The 17,014-nt window shown below is 52.8% G+C and overlaps 1 protein-coding gene across 1 annotated transcript in view; it reads right to left on the reverse strand.

Moving 5' to 3' along the window:
* Positions 1–16,790, reverse strand: part of VANGL1 (VANGL planar cell polarity protein 1) — a 41,953-nt gene extending 25,163 nt beyond the window's left edge. The window contains exons 1-3 of the mRNA XM_004689608.2: positions 16,754–16,790; positions 8,575–8,769; positions 2,005–2,137 (exon numbers count right to left, since the gene is read on the reverse strand). Coding sequence (XP_004689665.1) covers positions 2,005–2,137; positions 8,575–8,645 — 204 coding nt within the window. The 5' untranslated portion in view covers positions 8,646–8,769; positions 16,754–16,790. The remainder of the gene's footprint in view (positions 1–2,004; positions 2,138–8,574; positions 8,770–16,753) is intronic.
* Positions 16,791–17,014: the final 224 nt, after the last annotated feature.

The following is a 17,014-nucleotide window of genomic DNA, read 5'->3' on the forward strand; positions in this document are numbered from 1 at the left end:
TGTGTGTGTGTGTGTGTGTGTGTGTGTGCATGTATGTGTGTGTATATACACATACACACACACGACTCCAATTATATCACACTATAAAAGAAGCAAAATTAAACTAAGTAATAGAAATCAAAACAGTGCTTGCCTTGCGAGGTGGGGGCCAGAGACAGCAATTGGCTGGGAAGAAATGAGAACCTTCTAGAGAGACAGAAATCGACAGAAATCTATACCTTGACAGGAATGTGGATTATATAGGTATGTTCAGTTGCGAAAAGTCATCAAACTTTACATTCAAAATCTTTTCACCTTTCTGTGCAAAAATTTACTTCAATTTTTAAAAAAGAGTAAAAAAGCGTTATAGGAAAAAGTAGACACAGATTCAAAGATACACAACGTGCTTTAATGTACAGTGAGTTTACAGGTGACAAAAATAATCTCCTTGTAAACCTCTCAGTGATGGCACATACCGGATTCCATGTTCACTATCGGGCTTGATACTCACTTGATGATCAACACTGAAATAATTATTCCAAGTGACTCGTCAGCCTTTTGCTGACCACCCACAATCATTTATTTAGCTGCTTGTCCCTTTTCCTACCAAAGAGCTGTTAACTAAATCCTCTGTCCATATTAAGAGTGCGTGCCAATCTCTGGGTAACAAGTGCAGCTGTCCAAAGGTCATCTCAAGCTTGAAGTTCTTAGAAGAGAGAGGATTTGAGGGCCTTGAGCCCAGCCCCCTAGCCTGTCAGTGGAGAAACCAACCACGGCCCCCAAAGGCGGTGACTTCCCACAGCCCCACAGGACCGAGGTGGACTCTACTGCCATGCTTCTCCCACTCCGTCATCCTTGCGTAGACACCCACACCTCACACCTTCCCTCCCTTCCCAGGGAGCCACAAGATGGACAGAAGCTGTGATGCAGTGGGCCCAGAAGGACCAGTGAATGCACAGCTACAAGGAAACTGCCGGGCAGCTCTTCAAGGTGGTCCAACTTCAGGACCGGTCCCTCCCCACACTGGTCCTCCCGGAGCTAAACAGGGGTGCAGCAAACACCAGCATTATTCACTGGCCACTGAACAAACCCCACGTCGATCCAGAGCTGCAGCTCTGGGCTCCAGGCTCTGAGGTCTCTGAGAAACTCCTATGTCAGAGCGTGTCAGTTTATCAACAGAGCCCCTGAGTGCTCACAGGTGCACACAGACCAGTGCTCACCTGCCCTAGGTCTCTGCTGTGTGTGATGAGTCTGTTTATTTGGACACCAGGCTGGGCACGCATGTGTGTCCAGCGCTGTGGGGAGTGTGCAAACATGGTTTGCGTATCACTTGGGCATTTATGTAAATCAGATGGGCCCCCGACATTTGGGACACATAGAAAACCTAAACCTTTTTTTTAGTTAACAAATCACCAATCTCTAAAAATGCGGTGATTCACATAAAATCCTAATTTCCAGCTTCTTTAAACATTGCAGGACCCAGAAAAACCCGGTTGCTCCCTTCCTGAACAGCAACCAGAGGAAACGCGTCCCCGGATAAGCAGACTCCAGCGCCCCTCCATGGGGTGTCCCCACACACGCGGCGCCACTCCAATGGCTGCTCAGTCCCGAGCTCCTCGGGCTTGTCTGTGGGGATCTGCTCAGGTGTCTGTCCTAAGCACCTGGCTCTTCTTCCCAACCTGCTCAGGGTTTCTGCAGAGGGAGTCTCCTCCACTTCGGAATGACCCTCCAGAGACTGCTGCCTCTAACTTCTCCCTTCTCTGCGCTGTCGTCAACCTGGCGGTCTGCAATGCCCTTCAAAGCAGGCCACCCGTTCACACTCAGAAGCAGCTGCCATTCAGCCAACAGCAGGCCAGGCTGTCCCCCAACCCATCAGGAACCACAGGACATAGATAAACTAATGAGCATGCTGGAAAAACAAATATTAAACCCCAGGAGAACTTACTGCAATAAGACTTAGAAAAACATGTGCCAAGAAAACCCTGATGCGGGGGCGGTGAGCTGACAGCCCACTGTGAGCCTTACCTGAACCTCCTCTGTCCGGGCGGAGTCATGTGCCAGCAGAGACTCTCCAGTGGGAGCCTGGATGGTGACAGACTTTTCTGACCCTCTGCTATCTTTATTTCGTGGTGCTTTGTGTCTCTCTCTATTTCTTTCCCTGGGGGGAAAAAAAAAAACAACATAATCAGCTAGTATGTCCATGCCATGAAAAAGGGACAAATGCTCTCAAAATGTCAGAGGTTTCACTTTGATTATAGGATAAACACACACACACACACACACACACACACTCAATGCCAACCTGTCACCAGCCCGCTACAAGGGGCAGGCTGATCCTTATTCCCTCCTTGGTAATCACCCCTTACTTCCCTTTCTGCAACTGGAAGACAGAAAGAGCCAGGCCTCTCTTAACAGTGATCCTACTCTTTTTTTTCAAGGCCTAAAACTTTGAACTTCAGGATAGCTGCAGGAAAGCAGATCATTTTATGGTCGGATGCCTGACTTGCTGTGGTAGTAATTTGCCAAAATGTATTTTCTAGGACTTGTTCAGTTGGGACAACAGAGCAACATATTTTAAGCTTTGGTCTATCAAAAAAAAAAAAAAAATCTGGGACACACTGTCACCCTACACCTTTGGATAAGAAGAGAAGAAAGGAAATTCAAAACCAGAACAGAGTCCTTCATTTCTCACCCCTACAAATTCAGAACAAAAATCTCTCCCATAGGCTCTAGCTGAATTCAAAGACTCCCACAGAAACGAACAAACCCCTCCACAGAGCGCCTGGAGTGTTGTGTGAGGTGTGGTGCTTTCAGGCCTCCGAAGGAAAGCGGCCAGTTTTGCCGCGGACCCCCTGGGTGGTCTTCCAGAGTGAATGTGAGAACTCCCCGCTGCGCTGCGGGTCAGTCCTGACTTCACCAAAGGAATCTGTCCTGTGCAAAGCTCAGCGGTCACCGCCTGGAGGGGAAGTGCTTAGGGCAGCAGAACACGCCCATCCCAGCTGTGGACAGTGGGGGGGAGGGGGGAGCCACCAAGGGGCCCCCTGAGTGGTCGGGACAAGTGTCCTGAGCCTGCTGGCCCACCGGCTGCCTGGACATCAGCCCGGCTCCTCCAGCCACTTGCCTGCCCTTATCCCAGCTCCATCGACTCCGGGCACACAGACTGGTGGCAGACAGAGGATCTCGGTTCTGTTCCCTCTAAACGTGCTTCTCCCTCCACAAGTCAGCCAAGACCTCTGGAAAGCTCAGTTTCCTCCTTAGAAAAAGGCACTGCACAGATGCTGAGTGAGGCCTGGGGGTGCATCAGGGCTGAGCCGTGGTGCCGCCATCCGATCGGCCAGGGCAGCCGTGGGTGGGCTGGGGGGAGCAGAGCATGTGGCTGGAGCCCGGAGATGGGACTAGCACTGCGCCCCTCCCCCCAGGCAGCCTGTTGACCTACCACTTAGCTCACAAAACCACTCCCACATTTCCTGCGGTCAAACTTCATTCAAGCTTCTCAACACCTTCCCAGGAGAAGCTCTGGCTGGTTCCTCAAAAAGTAGGGAGGCTTCTGGAGCCCCAGAGACTCTTTCAGGGAAGGCCCCCCAATACTGGCCTGCAATTTAGCCTGACAATCGAGTCCTGACTCACAGCTGAACAACGGGTGAGTTCTGGTCAACTAAGGAGCCGTGTTTAAGCAGACGATGAGGGAAACAGCCAAGAGAGTCCTCTGCCCAGAGCCGTATCTGTCAGTCCCGGTCACACAGTGCATCAAGCCCGAATGACGTGCTTGCTGCATGAATGGCACCCACAGCCCTGTGAGGTGGCCGTCACTGTCCCAGGCTACAGGGGACACTGAGACTCAGGGAGCGGCAGGGCAGGGCCGGAGCCCACGGCTGTGCCCAAGGCCTCCAGTCACACCTGCCAGACAACACTGGTGCCCCTGGTGGCTGCGGAGCATAAATTAGCCCCCTGCTCCTCCTCACCCCTCCACGAGAGCCACGAGAGCCAGCAACCAGGCCTTTAAATGCCAGGAGTCGCCACTGAACGTGGTCTTGGGCAGCTGGTGCTCTGGCTGCCAAGGACAGTCCCTGAAAAAGGACATGGCGCGAGCTGTGATCAATGCAGGGAGCCCACGCGTCCGGCCAGGCTGCCGTGGGGCTGCTTCTGTCTTGGCTGGCGTCTCCGCTGCCCAGAGCCCCTCCGGCCAGGGGGAGGAACCCCCACTTCCCCGACTGCGCTCACATCTGTCACTGCCTCTGCCCTCTGCCCTGTCACGTGCTCCCAGCCCATCTCTCCTCACAGCCCCACAGGCTGCATCCTGTGACAGCACAAATTCCACTGGACATCAAGTCTGACCGAGTGCCCACCCCCGCCTGCACACCCCGGGGCAGAGAGCGGGTCGGGGAACCACCCAGAACAGGAAACTGTCTCCTGAGGGCCAGTCGGGGGTCCTGGCTCTAAAAGCACCCAGAACCCCAAAGCGCGTCTTCCTGGTGACTCCCTCGTGATGCCCTTGACAAAGCCACGAAGAAGCCCACGAAGATCATCCCAGGGAGCTTCCTGCCCCCCCAGTCAGGAACCCCAAGCCAGGGCTTCTCAAACCTGAGGAACAGAAAGCCGGCGTGGATGTGAGGGCAGAGTCTCAGGCCTCCCCTCCGGAGAGGCTGTCTGGCGGGGGGCCCCAGGATCCACATTTTCCACCAGCTCCCAGGTGCCTGGGATGCAGGTGGTCCAGAAACCAGAAACATACCCCAGGGTTGCCTGATGACCTCTGGGGGGGCCGGGGGGGTGATGCTTGGGGCTGGAGTGGCTGCCCAACTCCTGCCGGTTTGTGAGATGCCCGGAACAGCCCTGCAGCCACGGCGTGAGCGAGACACGCAGCTGCCCACGCTGCAAAGGATGGCGGCTTCTTTACGAGCAGCGCGTCCTGCACCTTGTGCTGGGCCTGCTGTCAGGAGCAAGACCTGTCATACGGCTTTTCTGACAATCACCGCTCCTGAATTACAGCTTGAAGCCGTCTCTGAGCCAGAATTCAATGGTGAAGCCCAATAAAAACACGGCCGGTCATGCTTTCAGTTTGCAGAGCAGAGAGCCGGGGGCCCCCGAGACCCGACACCACCCCCGAGGCTTCAGAGGCTCAAACTCCAGGGAGAGCGTGTGGCTGCCAGGTGGGCCCTGAGAGAGGGTCCCCAGGGATGAAGAAGCAGTTCACGTCTGAACATACGAACGCAGGCGACTGGGGAGTCGGCCCCAGTGCTGCAGGGACGCGCTCCGTGTGTGCCGACCCTGCAGAAGGGGTCGGGGCACCCGTGTGCTCTGCTGGCAGGTGTGCCCGCTTCCACACATCGGCTGTGCAGGGAGACGGTGGACGTGTGCGTGTGTGCGCTCGCGAGGGCGGGCCGAGCAAGCAGAAGCACGCAGGAGGCCCGAGCATGTGTCTGTACCTGCGAGTGTGTGCAGACATCGACTGCGAGGATCTGGGGCTGAGCCCGGGGGGCGGCCGCAAGCCCCTCTCCCTTCCAGCCGGAATCCCTGTCCAATCCCATAACGCGCCCACTTACAATCGGCATTTCCTGGGAAGATTATTCAGCGCTGTCTCTGTTGTTTGTCTGTTCTATTCGGGGAAGCCGGCCCCACCGGTTACCCCTCCCTTTCCTTCTCCACCACCACCCACTACCTGTCCTTTCTCTCCATCGGCTGCTGGGGCTTGGCTGCTTCCTCGCAGCCAGTGACTGGGGTGGGACGCTGGTGTCGTGCAAACGGACCGAGCAGCCTGGGGACAAAAGCCCAACCCCCCCCCCCTCCCCCAGGCAGCCCTCTCCGGGACAAGGCATGACAGCGGCCACATGGGGAGACGCCTGGGCTTCCCAGGACCAAGTGGGGCTGAACCCTGCCAGGGCACCTGCTAGCCTTGGTTCAGTCTGCACCGAGGTTGTGTCACCTGTAGGACTGTAGGACGGGGGGCACCGTCCACCAGAGTCCTGGGAATGCGGTGAGGACCAGGCGAAGGCGAGGGCCTGCAGACAACCCACGTACTCACGCCCCTCGCTGGCAGAGGTGGCATTAACGCAGGGGATGGCCTGCACCCAAGGTTAGGCGAGACTGGCAGGGTCCACACCACCTTCCCAGCCAGGTAACTGGACACCCCCTGGGCACGGCCGACATCACAAAACCAGACCACGAACCTCTTAGCTAGCAGAGTCGCTTGTCACCTGCTTGGATCCCACCCAGTCCTCCAGAGACGCCACGCAGCCCTTGGCACGGCAAGTTTGGGGTGCCTGATGACTCCTTTCTCAGCTTGACCTCTACTAAAATGATCACAGAATCAGGTCCCTGCCCTTTCCTGCTTTTCCACCCAAGTCCATAACAAATCAATGAGCAAGTGGCCTTTGCAGGGACACTCCTGGGCGAGACAGCTCCCGGCTGGTCGAGGCTGTGCACATGCCTGAGGGGGGAATTACTGCCGCTGATCACCCCGGGAGCTCCACCTGGACCCCTCAGCTGGCTCCCAGTGCCAGCCCCACCCAGGGCCCTCGGCCTCCCCACAAACTTGTCAGTTTTTCTAAAGAGCTTCCAGAAAGACCACGTCTCACTCAGCGCTTTCTGAGCAGGCCCACGGGGACAGTCCAATAATTTACTGAAAACCAGTGCACATCGTGTTAGTCACATACTCCCACAGGGCCCACGGGGGTCCTGAGGGCACTAAGAGGTCTGCCCGCTTTTTTAACAGCAGGTGATAGTGCTTAAGCTCTGGGGCCTGGGCAGCCCACAGGAACAGCTGCCAGAGCCACGGGCCTGAAGCCTGGCCGTCGGGGCCAGGTAAAGGCAGAGGCCAGAGATGTCTCAACCAGAACACTGCCACTGGCAAGCACATGACACCCCTAATTCTCCTTCCCTTTCATGGGAAAGGGAGGTCTGGCATGCAGACAGGGGAATTACTTTTTTCAGCTAGGTCCAAAGACTTGATATTTTAAAGCAGCTATTTCTGGTATTGATAACTAATCTGATCTGTTTACCCGCTGGCTGTGGTTCATGAAGATGTTTCATCACCAGCCGGGTTCTGGCTTTCCCAGGCTCTGGGCCCTGCAGCAACCCCACCCCCACCCCACCCCACCCCACCCTACTCCCAGCTATTCCTTCCTGTTTCCTTTGCAGACCAGAAAAGCTCTCTCTGGCACAAACTAACTTACACCTCTTCCCAGAGCTTATCACTGTAAGAGAAATAGATGAAAATTTATAAAATATAAGTTAAAAAACACTCACCCCCCCAGTCATCCTGTAGGACAGGCAGCGTCAAATGACTATTCGCCTTATCAGAGGATTTATAACTAAGCCAGGGTTTAGGTTTGGTATCTGGGTTTGGATAATATTTTCTCTCATCACTAGCCGTCACCAGCCGATCTTTGAAAACCTTACCTTGACACCTTTACTCCATGCATATTTTTAATTGCACAATACTCACTTGTAAAATGAGGACAGAAAGATGAAGATACCGTTTCCGTGCATCTCTGTATGGGCCGAGCGCCGGCCCCATACATGACCGCTCCTCCTGGCTCAGGGGATACCTGTCCAGGCCTCCTCTGCCTGTGAGCCTCCGTGGGGTCACAACCCCCAAGCAGCGAGGCTGCACAACCTAGGGCTGTTCCCACTTTGCACCGAGCTACTCTGTGACACCACAGGGCTCGGTAACAGCACCACCAAGCCTGTCCCAACCCGGGGCGGGGGGGGGGTGGGGGGTGGGGGGGCGTTGGAAGGGCCTTTGGGACCAGGCCACTGGGCCTTTGAACATGGTGCTGAAATGCCACTGGTTAGGACACCCCGCACAGGCTGTGTCAAGTGCTTGAAGAGCAGCATCTCATTGATCCCTCCAGCGACCCTTAAAGTGACTTCTGCTGAATCCTTTCACAGAGGAGGGGTCTCCAGGAAGCAGCAACTTCGCAGTATTACAACACGGCAAATACAGAGAGAGAATACAGACAGCAGCCGTACGGACCGTGGCGGGGCTGACCTTGTTCCCCACCTTCTCTGCTCGTGGAACGTTCTGCGGGCCTGTGGTGCGACAGGCTCTGAGAAGTCAGGCAGACCTGCTCCTTTTGCACAGAGGCGGAGGAATTTGGTCCCCACCTCCCAGGACCGCATTTTCAAAACCCAGGCCTGAGCCCTGGGAAGCCAGTCAGAAAGGAAGAAGGTGCCAGACCCATCCCGCCCTTCAGTGTATGAGCCTCACAGCAACCGCATAATGGACCATGAGTCAGCAGCTTGGGGAGGAAAAGTAACAAATTAACACTTCCTGCAAAACTTTCATTTACATTCTTAGGAAAGCTTTGGGAGAATTGTCATCTAGGAGAAGTGCTTGGAAATGAAAGACATTGCCACTGCAGGGGGAAACTTTAATTTAAAATCAATTGTGAGAAATTAAGGTCATCAACTGTAATAGCAGCTATAAAACATAAACTGGCGGCGTAGTTACCCCCACGCAAGTTAAACGCTCTCGGCTCTACTTCTCACGCACCAGCAAACTCAAGGGCCCCACAACTGGGGGGGCGGTGGGGGGGCCTGAAAGCCCCACCCACCTGCAGGGTTCCTGAAAGGAAAAGCGGTTCAAGGTTCACTTACCCTTGTCTGTGAGATTTTTTCGAATGGCTTGAGTAGTAAGAATATCCAGAATATGTGGATTCGGTATCCATAGCAATGTGGAGCTTGCTCGAGATGAAGGGGCAGGTATCGAGTCTCCTTAGAGGTGGCGGCCCCTATATCTCCAGACTCCTAAAGCCTCGGACTTCAGGGGCCACTCTTCAACACGAACAAGTTCTGCAATAAGGGAAGAGAAAAATGCCAACTTTCAAAGCTTACCTAAAAGGGGCTGGAAGTTGAAAGAGCCAGCTCCTGTCTGGGAAGAGAGCCTGGAAGCATCTGGTAACTGAATGCACCACTCGGAAGCTTCCCCAGGGGTCCAGGCAAGGGAGGGGTGCGGGGGGCTGGGCCAGCAGGTGGGGGGGAACCAACACCCAGCACAGCTAGGAAAACCCAACCCAGCCTGGCGTTTCCTCCTGGGTCTCCCCTGCAGGGTCTAGGCTGGGACTCAGCACCCAGCCCCCCAGTGCCAGCCAGCCTCCTCCAAAACAATACCCAGGGAAGGAACTTTTAAGAATTTCGCTCATAGTTTCCAGAAGCCAGTTCAAAAGTTCTCAGTCTCTATAAATCAGGAACCAAACTCCTGAACAATCTTCCCTAGGGAACTAATTTCTTTTAAAACAAACACACAAAAAACCATTATCACTACATTGTTGATAATAGTGAAAAACTAGAAACAATTGAAATATATATTAAAAAAATACAACAGAGGGACAGGTAAGGAAAAATCATCTCATCCACTCAAAGAAATATCATAAGAGTTGTTTATGGTGCTAAGTATGTAGAATGAAACATTGCAGAGTGGTAAATTTGAAAAGGTAGTTACAGGATTCTGGATATAAACTGAGTCTGTCACAGCGACAATCACATAAATCGCTTGCGTAAGAACAGGGCTGAGAAGACACATGAGAACACGACAGCAGGTGATTTATTAGCTGTAGGGGTACATTTTCATTAGATAATGCTTTGCAATAAAAAACTGGAAACATTTCCAAGGACAGCCCTCCATCCTGAGCTACACCTTTACTTTTAGAAAGCTGAGATCCACAAGTTCCCACACCCCTGCCCAGCCAGAGCCGGCCTCTGCCCAAACCCCGGAGCTCAGACAGCAAACAGATGTGCTGAGGTAAGCGTGAGGTAAACCAGGGGCCCCCGACCCCTGCAAGGGCGGCAAGTCCCCTGCACCCCAGCAAGGCCCTGCAAACCTGGGGAAAATCAGACCAGGCCTTGGCTTGTGCCTAGCTGACACCTGTTCTCCCAATTCTTATGACTGTAAGCGCAGTACCTGGAAATGCAGAAAGTAATGGGAGCCTTTTGGAAAACCCCACCCACACCCAAGGCGGTCAATGCCATGTGCTCAGAGCCCTGACGCATCACACACCAGCACAGCCCGGCCTCCAGGCCAACGGAGGCAGGTGTGCCCTGGCCATCCACTCGCCCAGGTGGGGCCAGGTGAAGCACTTTCACTTTCAAGGCCCTGCCCTGGGTAGCCTCCTCCCCCCACCCTGGAGGTCACCACGCAGCGTTTCATTCTCCTCTGCCAGCAAGAGCTCGAGGTGAACACAGGGAGACAGGGCGGTACAGGCAGCCATCCACTGTCCACAACAGCCTGGGATTAGCCACTTGCTGTCGCAGGCCTCAGTCTCCCCTCTGTGCTCCAGCTGCCGTCCTCAAAACCCCAGGGTTTACTGTGGTCTCGGCCAAACGATAAAGCCGCTCTGGACCCACATTTGTAAAATGTGAACAACAAATAACTTAGCAACCATGAAAGCTGCCAGCAGCGGCCCTGGTTGCGCTAGATAAAGGGGAGTCATCTCCAGGGTCCCCTGGGGCCTGACTCCGACACGGAGGACCTGCCTCCTGGGATCTCAGCGAAGAGCAAAGCTCAGAGAGGAGCAGGTGGTGCGCCCCACATCCCTCAGCCCTGGGCTCCCCATAGCCCTCATTCCTCGGCTCCCCACAGCCATCAGCCTGGGCTCCCCATATCCATCAGCTCTGGGCTCCCCACAGCCCTCAGCTCTGGGCTCCCCACATCCATCAGCTCTGGGCTCCCCACATCCCTCAGCCCTGGGCTCTCCTCTCCGCCCACAGCTTGCTAACTAGCAGTCAACCCGGAAAGGCAGGTCCCAGAGCCCATTTTCTCATCGGTAAAATGGAACGAGGGAGCCTGTTTCGTGGCTTCCAGCACAGATTCAATGCGAAAGCAAACAGACACCGCCCACCTACTCCAGACCCTCTCCACTGTCCCAGAGACTTCGCGCTCGCCCCTCAGTGTGGGGCCTCCTCGCGTCACCCGGCACCTCTGGCAGATTCAAAACTGACCCCAAGTTTCCAATCTTTTCTGCCTTCCAAGCTGTGATGATTCCCCTTCCCATCGTCACTTCCAGCCAGCTCCCCATATCCATCAGCTCTGGAGATAGGGGCCGGGCCCCTGACCTGGACTGACCCTATTCGGGAGGGGACGCCACCCTGCAGAGCTGTGACAAGGGGCCTCGGCCCTCTGAGCTTGTTTCTCCCCGTTAAATGAGCCATTTGATGAGACGTCCCCCGGGGGCTGCTGTGAGGGGGCTCCTGTGGAAATCGCCCCCCACCCCCATTGCCCCAGAATTTCATTCCCCCCCATCCCCCCACCCCCCGCGAGAGGAAGTCATCCACAGCGCTCATGAAAACCTCCACCACCCATTAGGGCAACTCTGGGCACGTCCCTGCAGGAAATCATGGGCTCCAAAGCGCCCTTTGGGGGTGGCTTTGCAAACCCTGCCGGTCACCCTTGTCCAGCTGCTCCCCCCTGCGCTGGGCTACGTGGGCCCTAAAAGGGGCAGTCTGAACCTGTTACTAACCTGCCTCTCAAGTATCACCCCGATAGGATTCTATCCTAAGACAGCCCCCAGCTGGCCAGAGACTATGCAGGCCGCGTCTCCCATGGGAGCAGGAGGGCGAGGCCTCAGCCCAGGCTTCATTCGCCCACCTCCGGACTGAGTGAGCAGCCCCAAGCGCCTTCCTGACAGAGCCAAGCCTCAGCGCTGCATGCACAGCCTGCCCTGCACAGCCCCTCAGCTGCCGCTCCGGTCATCCCCTCTGGGGGCCCTGCCCCGTCCCACCACACCCTCTCCCTGCCACAGAGCTCCCTTCACACTCAGAACCTACCATCCCTCCAGATGGGCCAAACTGTAAGCTCCCTGGAGACAGGAGCTCTGCTTTACCCAGCACCCAGACACTGGACATTGTAAGACGCCACAATTACTTCCTGAAACAATTCCACAGCTCATTTCCTATGCAGATGCTGCTTCTTGGCTTGGGATCCACAGCACCCCCACAACTGGAATCTCCCTTCCACTGTGGTCTGCTAGCGTGACCCAATCCACTGCTCAATCCTCTAGCTCCAGCTCTGTGCCATTTTTGATACTCTCCTCCCTTCAGCCCACACATCCGACATCACCTAAGCGCTCTCTGTGTTCAGCACGTCCCCCACTCCCTCCAGGCTTCCTGGACACAGGGCTAAAGGGTTACTAAGCCTGCAGTGTGCTCGCCCAGCACAGGCCTTCTAAGTCACCCTGCTTCTGTCATATCTACCAATCTTGTCTGAGATCTGAGTGAGGATTAAGAAGCAAGAGGAGGCAAATTCACAAAATCCAGAATGAACTCATTGTAAGAGAGGGTAATGGGGCCTCCCTGGTGGCGCAAGGGGTTAAGTCTCAGCACTGCAGCCTGGGTTCAATCCCTGAAAAAGAGCAGGTAAGAGCTTACACACGGTGAACAGAAAAACACATCCCAAAGCTTATCGCTACAGGGACTTATTTATGAGACAGTTCCCCTATTTGCACAAGAAATTAGCAGATAAGCCAGGGGAATGCCTTATCAGAAAGATAATAAAGTAATGAAAAGGAATCAGGTTCCCTGGGTAATAAACTGTGGGCCAGGGCTGGCCTGAATGGGACAGAGCAGAAGGTGTAAACATGGATCTGGAATCTGGAACTGTCCCTCTAGCAGCCAGTGACCTCTCAGGGCACAGGTGGACATCACGCCCTACTTACAGTTCCCCGCAGTGTCGCAGGGCTCCTCAAATAAGATGCAAAAATCTCCTTTGGTCTGCAAGGCCCTGCCCACCCCCCAGCTTGCAGTCCACAGAGACAGCAGCTCTCCGCAGCCTGGCCCGGGGTTCCTGCTGCGGTCACGCTTTTCACGCCGTTTCGCCCGATTCCTATTCACCCCTCTCATTTAAAAACCATTTCTTATCCTCGATGATATCTTTTTTTTTTAATTTATTTTTACATCATTATTCATTTTGTGCCTTTTTCCATCTCAGTTGTAATCTCCGTGGGCTTCCACTACCAATTCACCACAGTCCCTGCACCTTTCCCACCCCATTCCCCACTCCACCCCCATAAAATGTCTCTGGTGTATAGTTGTTTGTTGTTTTTCGTTTTTTTCCTTATTACAATTGCTTTCCCCCTCCCACCCCCTCCTCTCCCCGGTTTCTTCCACTCCTGCTATGAGCGAAGCCATGCAGTATTTTTCTTTCTCTTTCTGGCTTATTTCAATGAAGCCTTTTCACAGCACCCCACACTTTGATGTCAGCCCCAATGATATGTTTACTTAACGTCTGGCTGCTGAGCAGACAGATGGGAAGCTCCCTGAGGGCAGGGACCTCCTTCCTTACTGTCTCCCCACCCCTAGAACTTAGTGGGGACTCAGCAACAAATGAACAAGTGAAATGCATGCATGCATGCATGCATGAATGAATGAATGAAATGTTTTGGCAGGCCTCCAGACATGAAGTCCACTGTGGAAAAAGCCTTAGAGATGGTCTAGTTTAAGTCTTGGGCTTCAATGAAAAGAAAAGGGAGTTCAGCCCCCCGCCACTCCCCCAAATCACACTCAGGGGCAGGGTCTATAGTAAAAGCCAGCACAGCCTATTTCAGTCACTGCCCAGAGCACTGACCAGCACCACGCCTGTCCTGCTGGAGGACAGGGACGCTTGGGTGGAGCTGGAGGAGAACCCCGGCACCCGCAGCTCCTACCACTCTGGAACGTTCAACAAAACCTAGCAGGAAAAAAACAGCCCTTCACGACCCTCTGTTAAAAACAAAGTGGAGATGAGTGAGCTGAAGTCAGGTTCACACACAGAAGTACCTGGCTGCGACTTGAAAGGAAAACACCATGTTGAGAAAATCATATAAGGGAAATAATATGGTTTGGTAATGACAGTGGTAAACAGAAGCTAACCTTGCTGAAAAGGAAATTATAAAATTATCAACAACTCTGCCTAGAGCTATTAAGCAATTAAGAGGACTCGGGTTTAAAGGGGAGAAAGCTGCCTTGCGAGGTGTAGAGACCTACACATGGAATTAAAGTCATCTGCACCCTCGCTAGTGGAGGTTATTTCCCAGGGAAAGAAGCTTCTGGTGCCACTGGCGGACGTGTACCATGTACGTTACCCGCATACTTGATTTTTATCATACTGTAATTCTACAGGGTGGACTGCATTAATTATTATTTTTATTGTGTTATGAAGCTAACATTTTTCTCAAGGTACCCATATTTAATTATATGGCACGCCACTAGAAAATGATAACTGGATAACTTTCTTTCGAGTCACCTTTTCTTCCACAAAGGAAAGCAATGAACACAGACCCCGGTGTGACATGCACTGCTCAAATCCCAGCTCCAGCCTTACCAGCTGTGTGAACACAGATCAAGTGGTCACCTTTCTGTGCCTGTTTCCCTAAGTGTTACAATAAAACTGTTTTTTCTTCATAGGCATATGATGGTTATGAAATGCGGTAACTCAGAATCATTTAGAACAGCGATTAGCAAATGATGAACACTCACCAACTCTTAGCCATTTTGTTACTTAATAAAAGGAGGAAGAACGACTTAATAAGGCACACGACTTATATACCATCTTCACTGAATTTATATCATTTTTTAATGATCTATTTGTTTATGCATAAAGAACTGGGGTACAGGTCAGAGGTGCAGGGGCGGTGAGAGGATTCACCAGAGACAGAGTGAGGAGCAGGACAGGCCGACTGATGAAGTACACTGCTGAGGGGAGCAGCGGACAGGTCACGAGAGGTTTGCTAAGCTATGTGGGTCCCTCCCTGTCCAGGGATCGAACTTGAGCTAAAGTGGCTGTGGCCAGCTTTGCGGTGCTGAGCTTTAACCCGCTGCATCACCAGGGAGGGTCCAAATTTATGTCATTTTTTCAGGTCTCGTCTACCTCTGATGAATGGGATTAACCATGGCCAGAAAATGTTGTGGCTTCACTCTATTCTTTTCATTGAGCTAGGATTAGAAGTGACTATCAGAGAAAAGTGTGGGTTTGTTTGGCAGAACTTCACCAGAAGGCAGGGTCTGCAAAACATTTTGAAATATGGCCGATAAAGCACAAAACATTACCCAGGGGACTGCTGCAGCAACCCACGGGCTTGGGGCATTTGTGACAAACCCAGAGCTCTCATCACTGAATGACTCTGGGCCACCAGTCACAGAGAGAGAAAATGTCAACCTCATTTTACCCATCTTGCCAATGATTTGAACTTAACTTCCCAGAATAACTGTTTGTGGCTGAGTCACTAATTACCTCTGAAACACCTCCATCGGCTGCATATAGATTTCTGAAGAGCTGTGAATGGCTAACACATCTGGGGTTCTATGATGTATATTTGTTTTCAAGTCACCCCTGTTCCCTGCTAGGTCTTTTCACAGTACTAACCTCCCTACCTCCTCGGTAAGCCGGTGGTGCTGTGCCTAAAGACTGCTCCCAATCAGTGAGATTCAGAAAGACCGATCGATACAGAGCAGCAAAACACAGCTCCACCTTTCCATCAGGCTTCAGGGGAGACCAAAGCCAGAGAGAGACACGGTTCAGGCCCAGCTCCATTTAATCCTGTCCTGTCCACCTTCTAGAAAATGGGGTACTAATCACAAACCCATCCAGTCAGCCCCTGACCACAGGTAGTTCACATTCAGAGAGAGTATGCTGATCACAATCTAATAGCTTATAGTTACCAAATCCTTACTATGTGGGAAGCACTTAGTTTTAAGTCCTTTACAGGCAATACACAAGCCTCAGATCAAGCCTTATTTATAAGAGAGACAAAATATGAACTTCATGCTACAGTTATGGCAACCAAGTCACACACCTAATAAACTGCTCAAGCCAGGGCTTGAATTCCAGAACCTGCTCTTAGCTGCAGAAAATTTAGAGCAATGCAGTGATTACCAGAATTTGCTTATTTACAGAGAAGGGTGGGGAGTGGGGAGTCATCAATTGCCTCAACACACATAAAACTCACCAACATATTGCGATTTCAATTCCTATTCACAGGCTCAGGGTCTCAAACATTGTGGGGAGTCCAGAAAAATGAATCTGGGAAACTTTCAGCTCTTAAGCCCCTCACAGCCCATAGGTGGAAACTGCCCATTAAACATACCCAGGAGAAGCACCTCCCTCCCCCCACACTATTCCTCAAGGGTTATGTGGAATTGCTCTTGGTAAGGAAGCTTGATGGTTGAATCTTGCTGCTCAAATACATGAGACAATAAAAATGTCTTAGCAAGCAGACCTTACAAATCTGCCATTCCCCAAGTGATTCTCCTGTTTCACTCACAAATTAAGTCACAGCCAAGTCACACACTGTCACAGGAAAAAGTTCGCACTAGATGTTAGCACTAATTATGCCAACAGACACCAAAGTTTAGGGTTGCTAAAAGCCCAGAGAAGTGTTATTTCTGTCAACTTTAGAATAAAATAGTTTCCTCCCACAAAGCAAAGCCCCAACCATATTACATCGATTTAATTCAACTCTAAAAACTCTAATTAGTGGTTACATAAAATGACTAATTACGACTCCCCGGATTCAGACAGTTTCTGCCATCTCACTTAAAGAGCCCAAGACCTGGGTAACCAACAAGCCCCCACTGGAAGGAGAATGCTAGTGAAGCATTGTTGACGGGTGACACAAGTTAGAATATTTTCCAGCAGCCCTGCAAAGTTGATAAACAGATCGGTGCAAACGCCAGACCTGTTACAGCTTCTAGCTGTTGGAAGATGTGCCTGCAAATCTTTGCATTTCCCAACCACAGCCCATCAGAAGGGTTTCGCAAAACGCACACCCGGCTGTATGATCAGCAGCATAAAACGCTCACAGCTTACCCGGCAGCCCGCGAGCTCAGGACCCGGCCGAGCGCGGGCCCAGCACCTGGTCAGGGGTGAGAAAACTGAGCAGCAGCTTTCCCAGCTCTCGGAGCCTCCCAGCTCCTCTCCGGGACGCCAGGCCGCGGCTCCGCCCCACTCCTGCCTCCACTCCCGACGCGTTTAAATTTCGATCAAGCCTCCCACTCGCACGGGCGTTCCCAGCCCGCAGAGGGAGACGAGGTCCGGGCGGCGGCGAGGGCTGCGCGGCGCGGCGAGCCT

This window comes from Condylura cristata, unplaced genomic scaffold (assembly GCF_000260355.1).
Source record: "Condylura cristata isolate star-nosed mole 26May11 unplaced genomic scaffold, ConCri1.0 scaffold00026, whole genome shotgun sequence".
NCBI classification, from domain to species: Eukaryota; Metazoa; Chordata; class Mammalia; order Eulipotyphla; family Talpidae; genus Condylura; species Condylura cristata.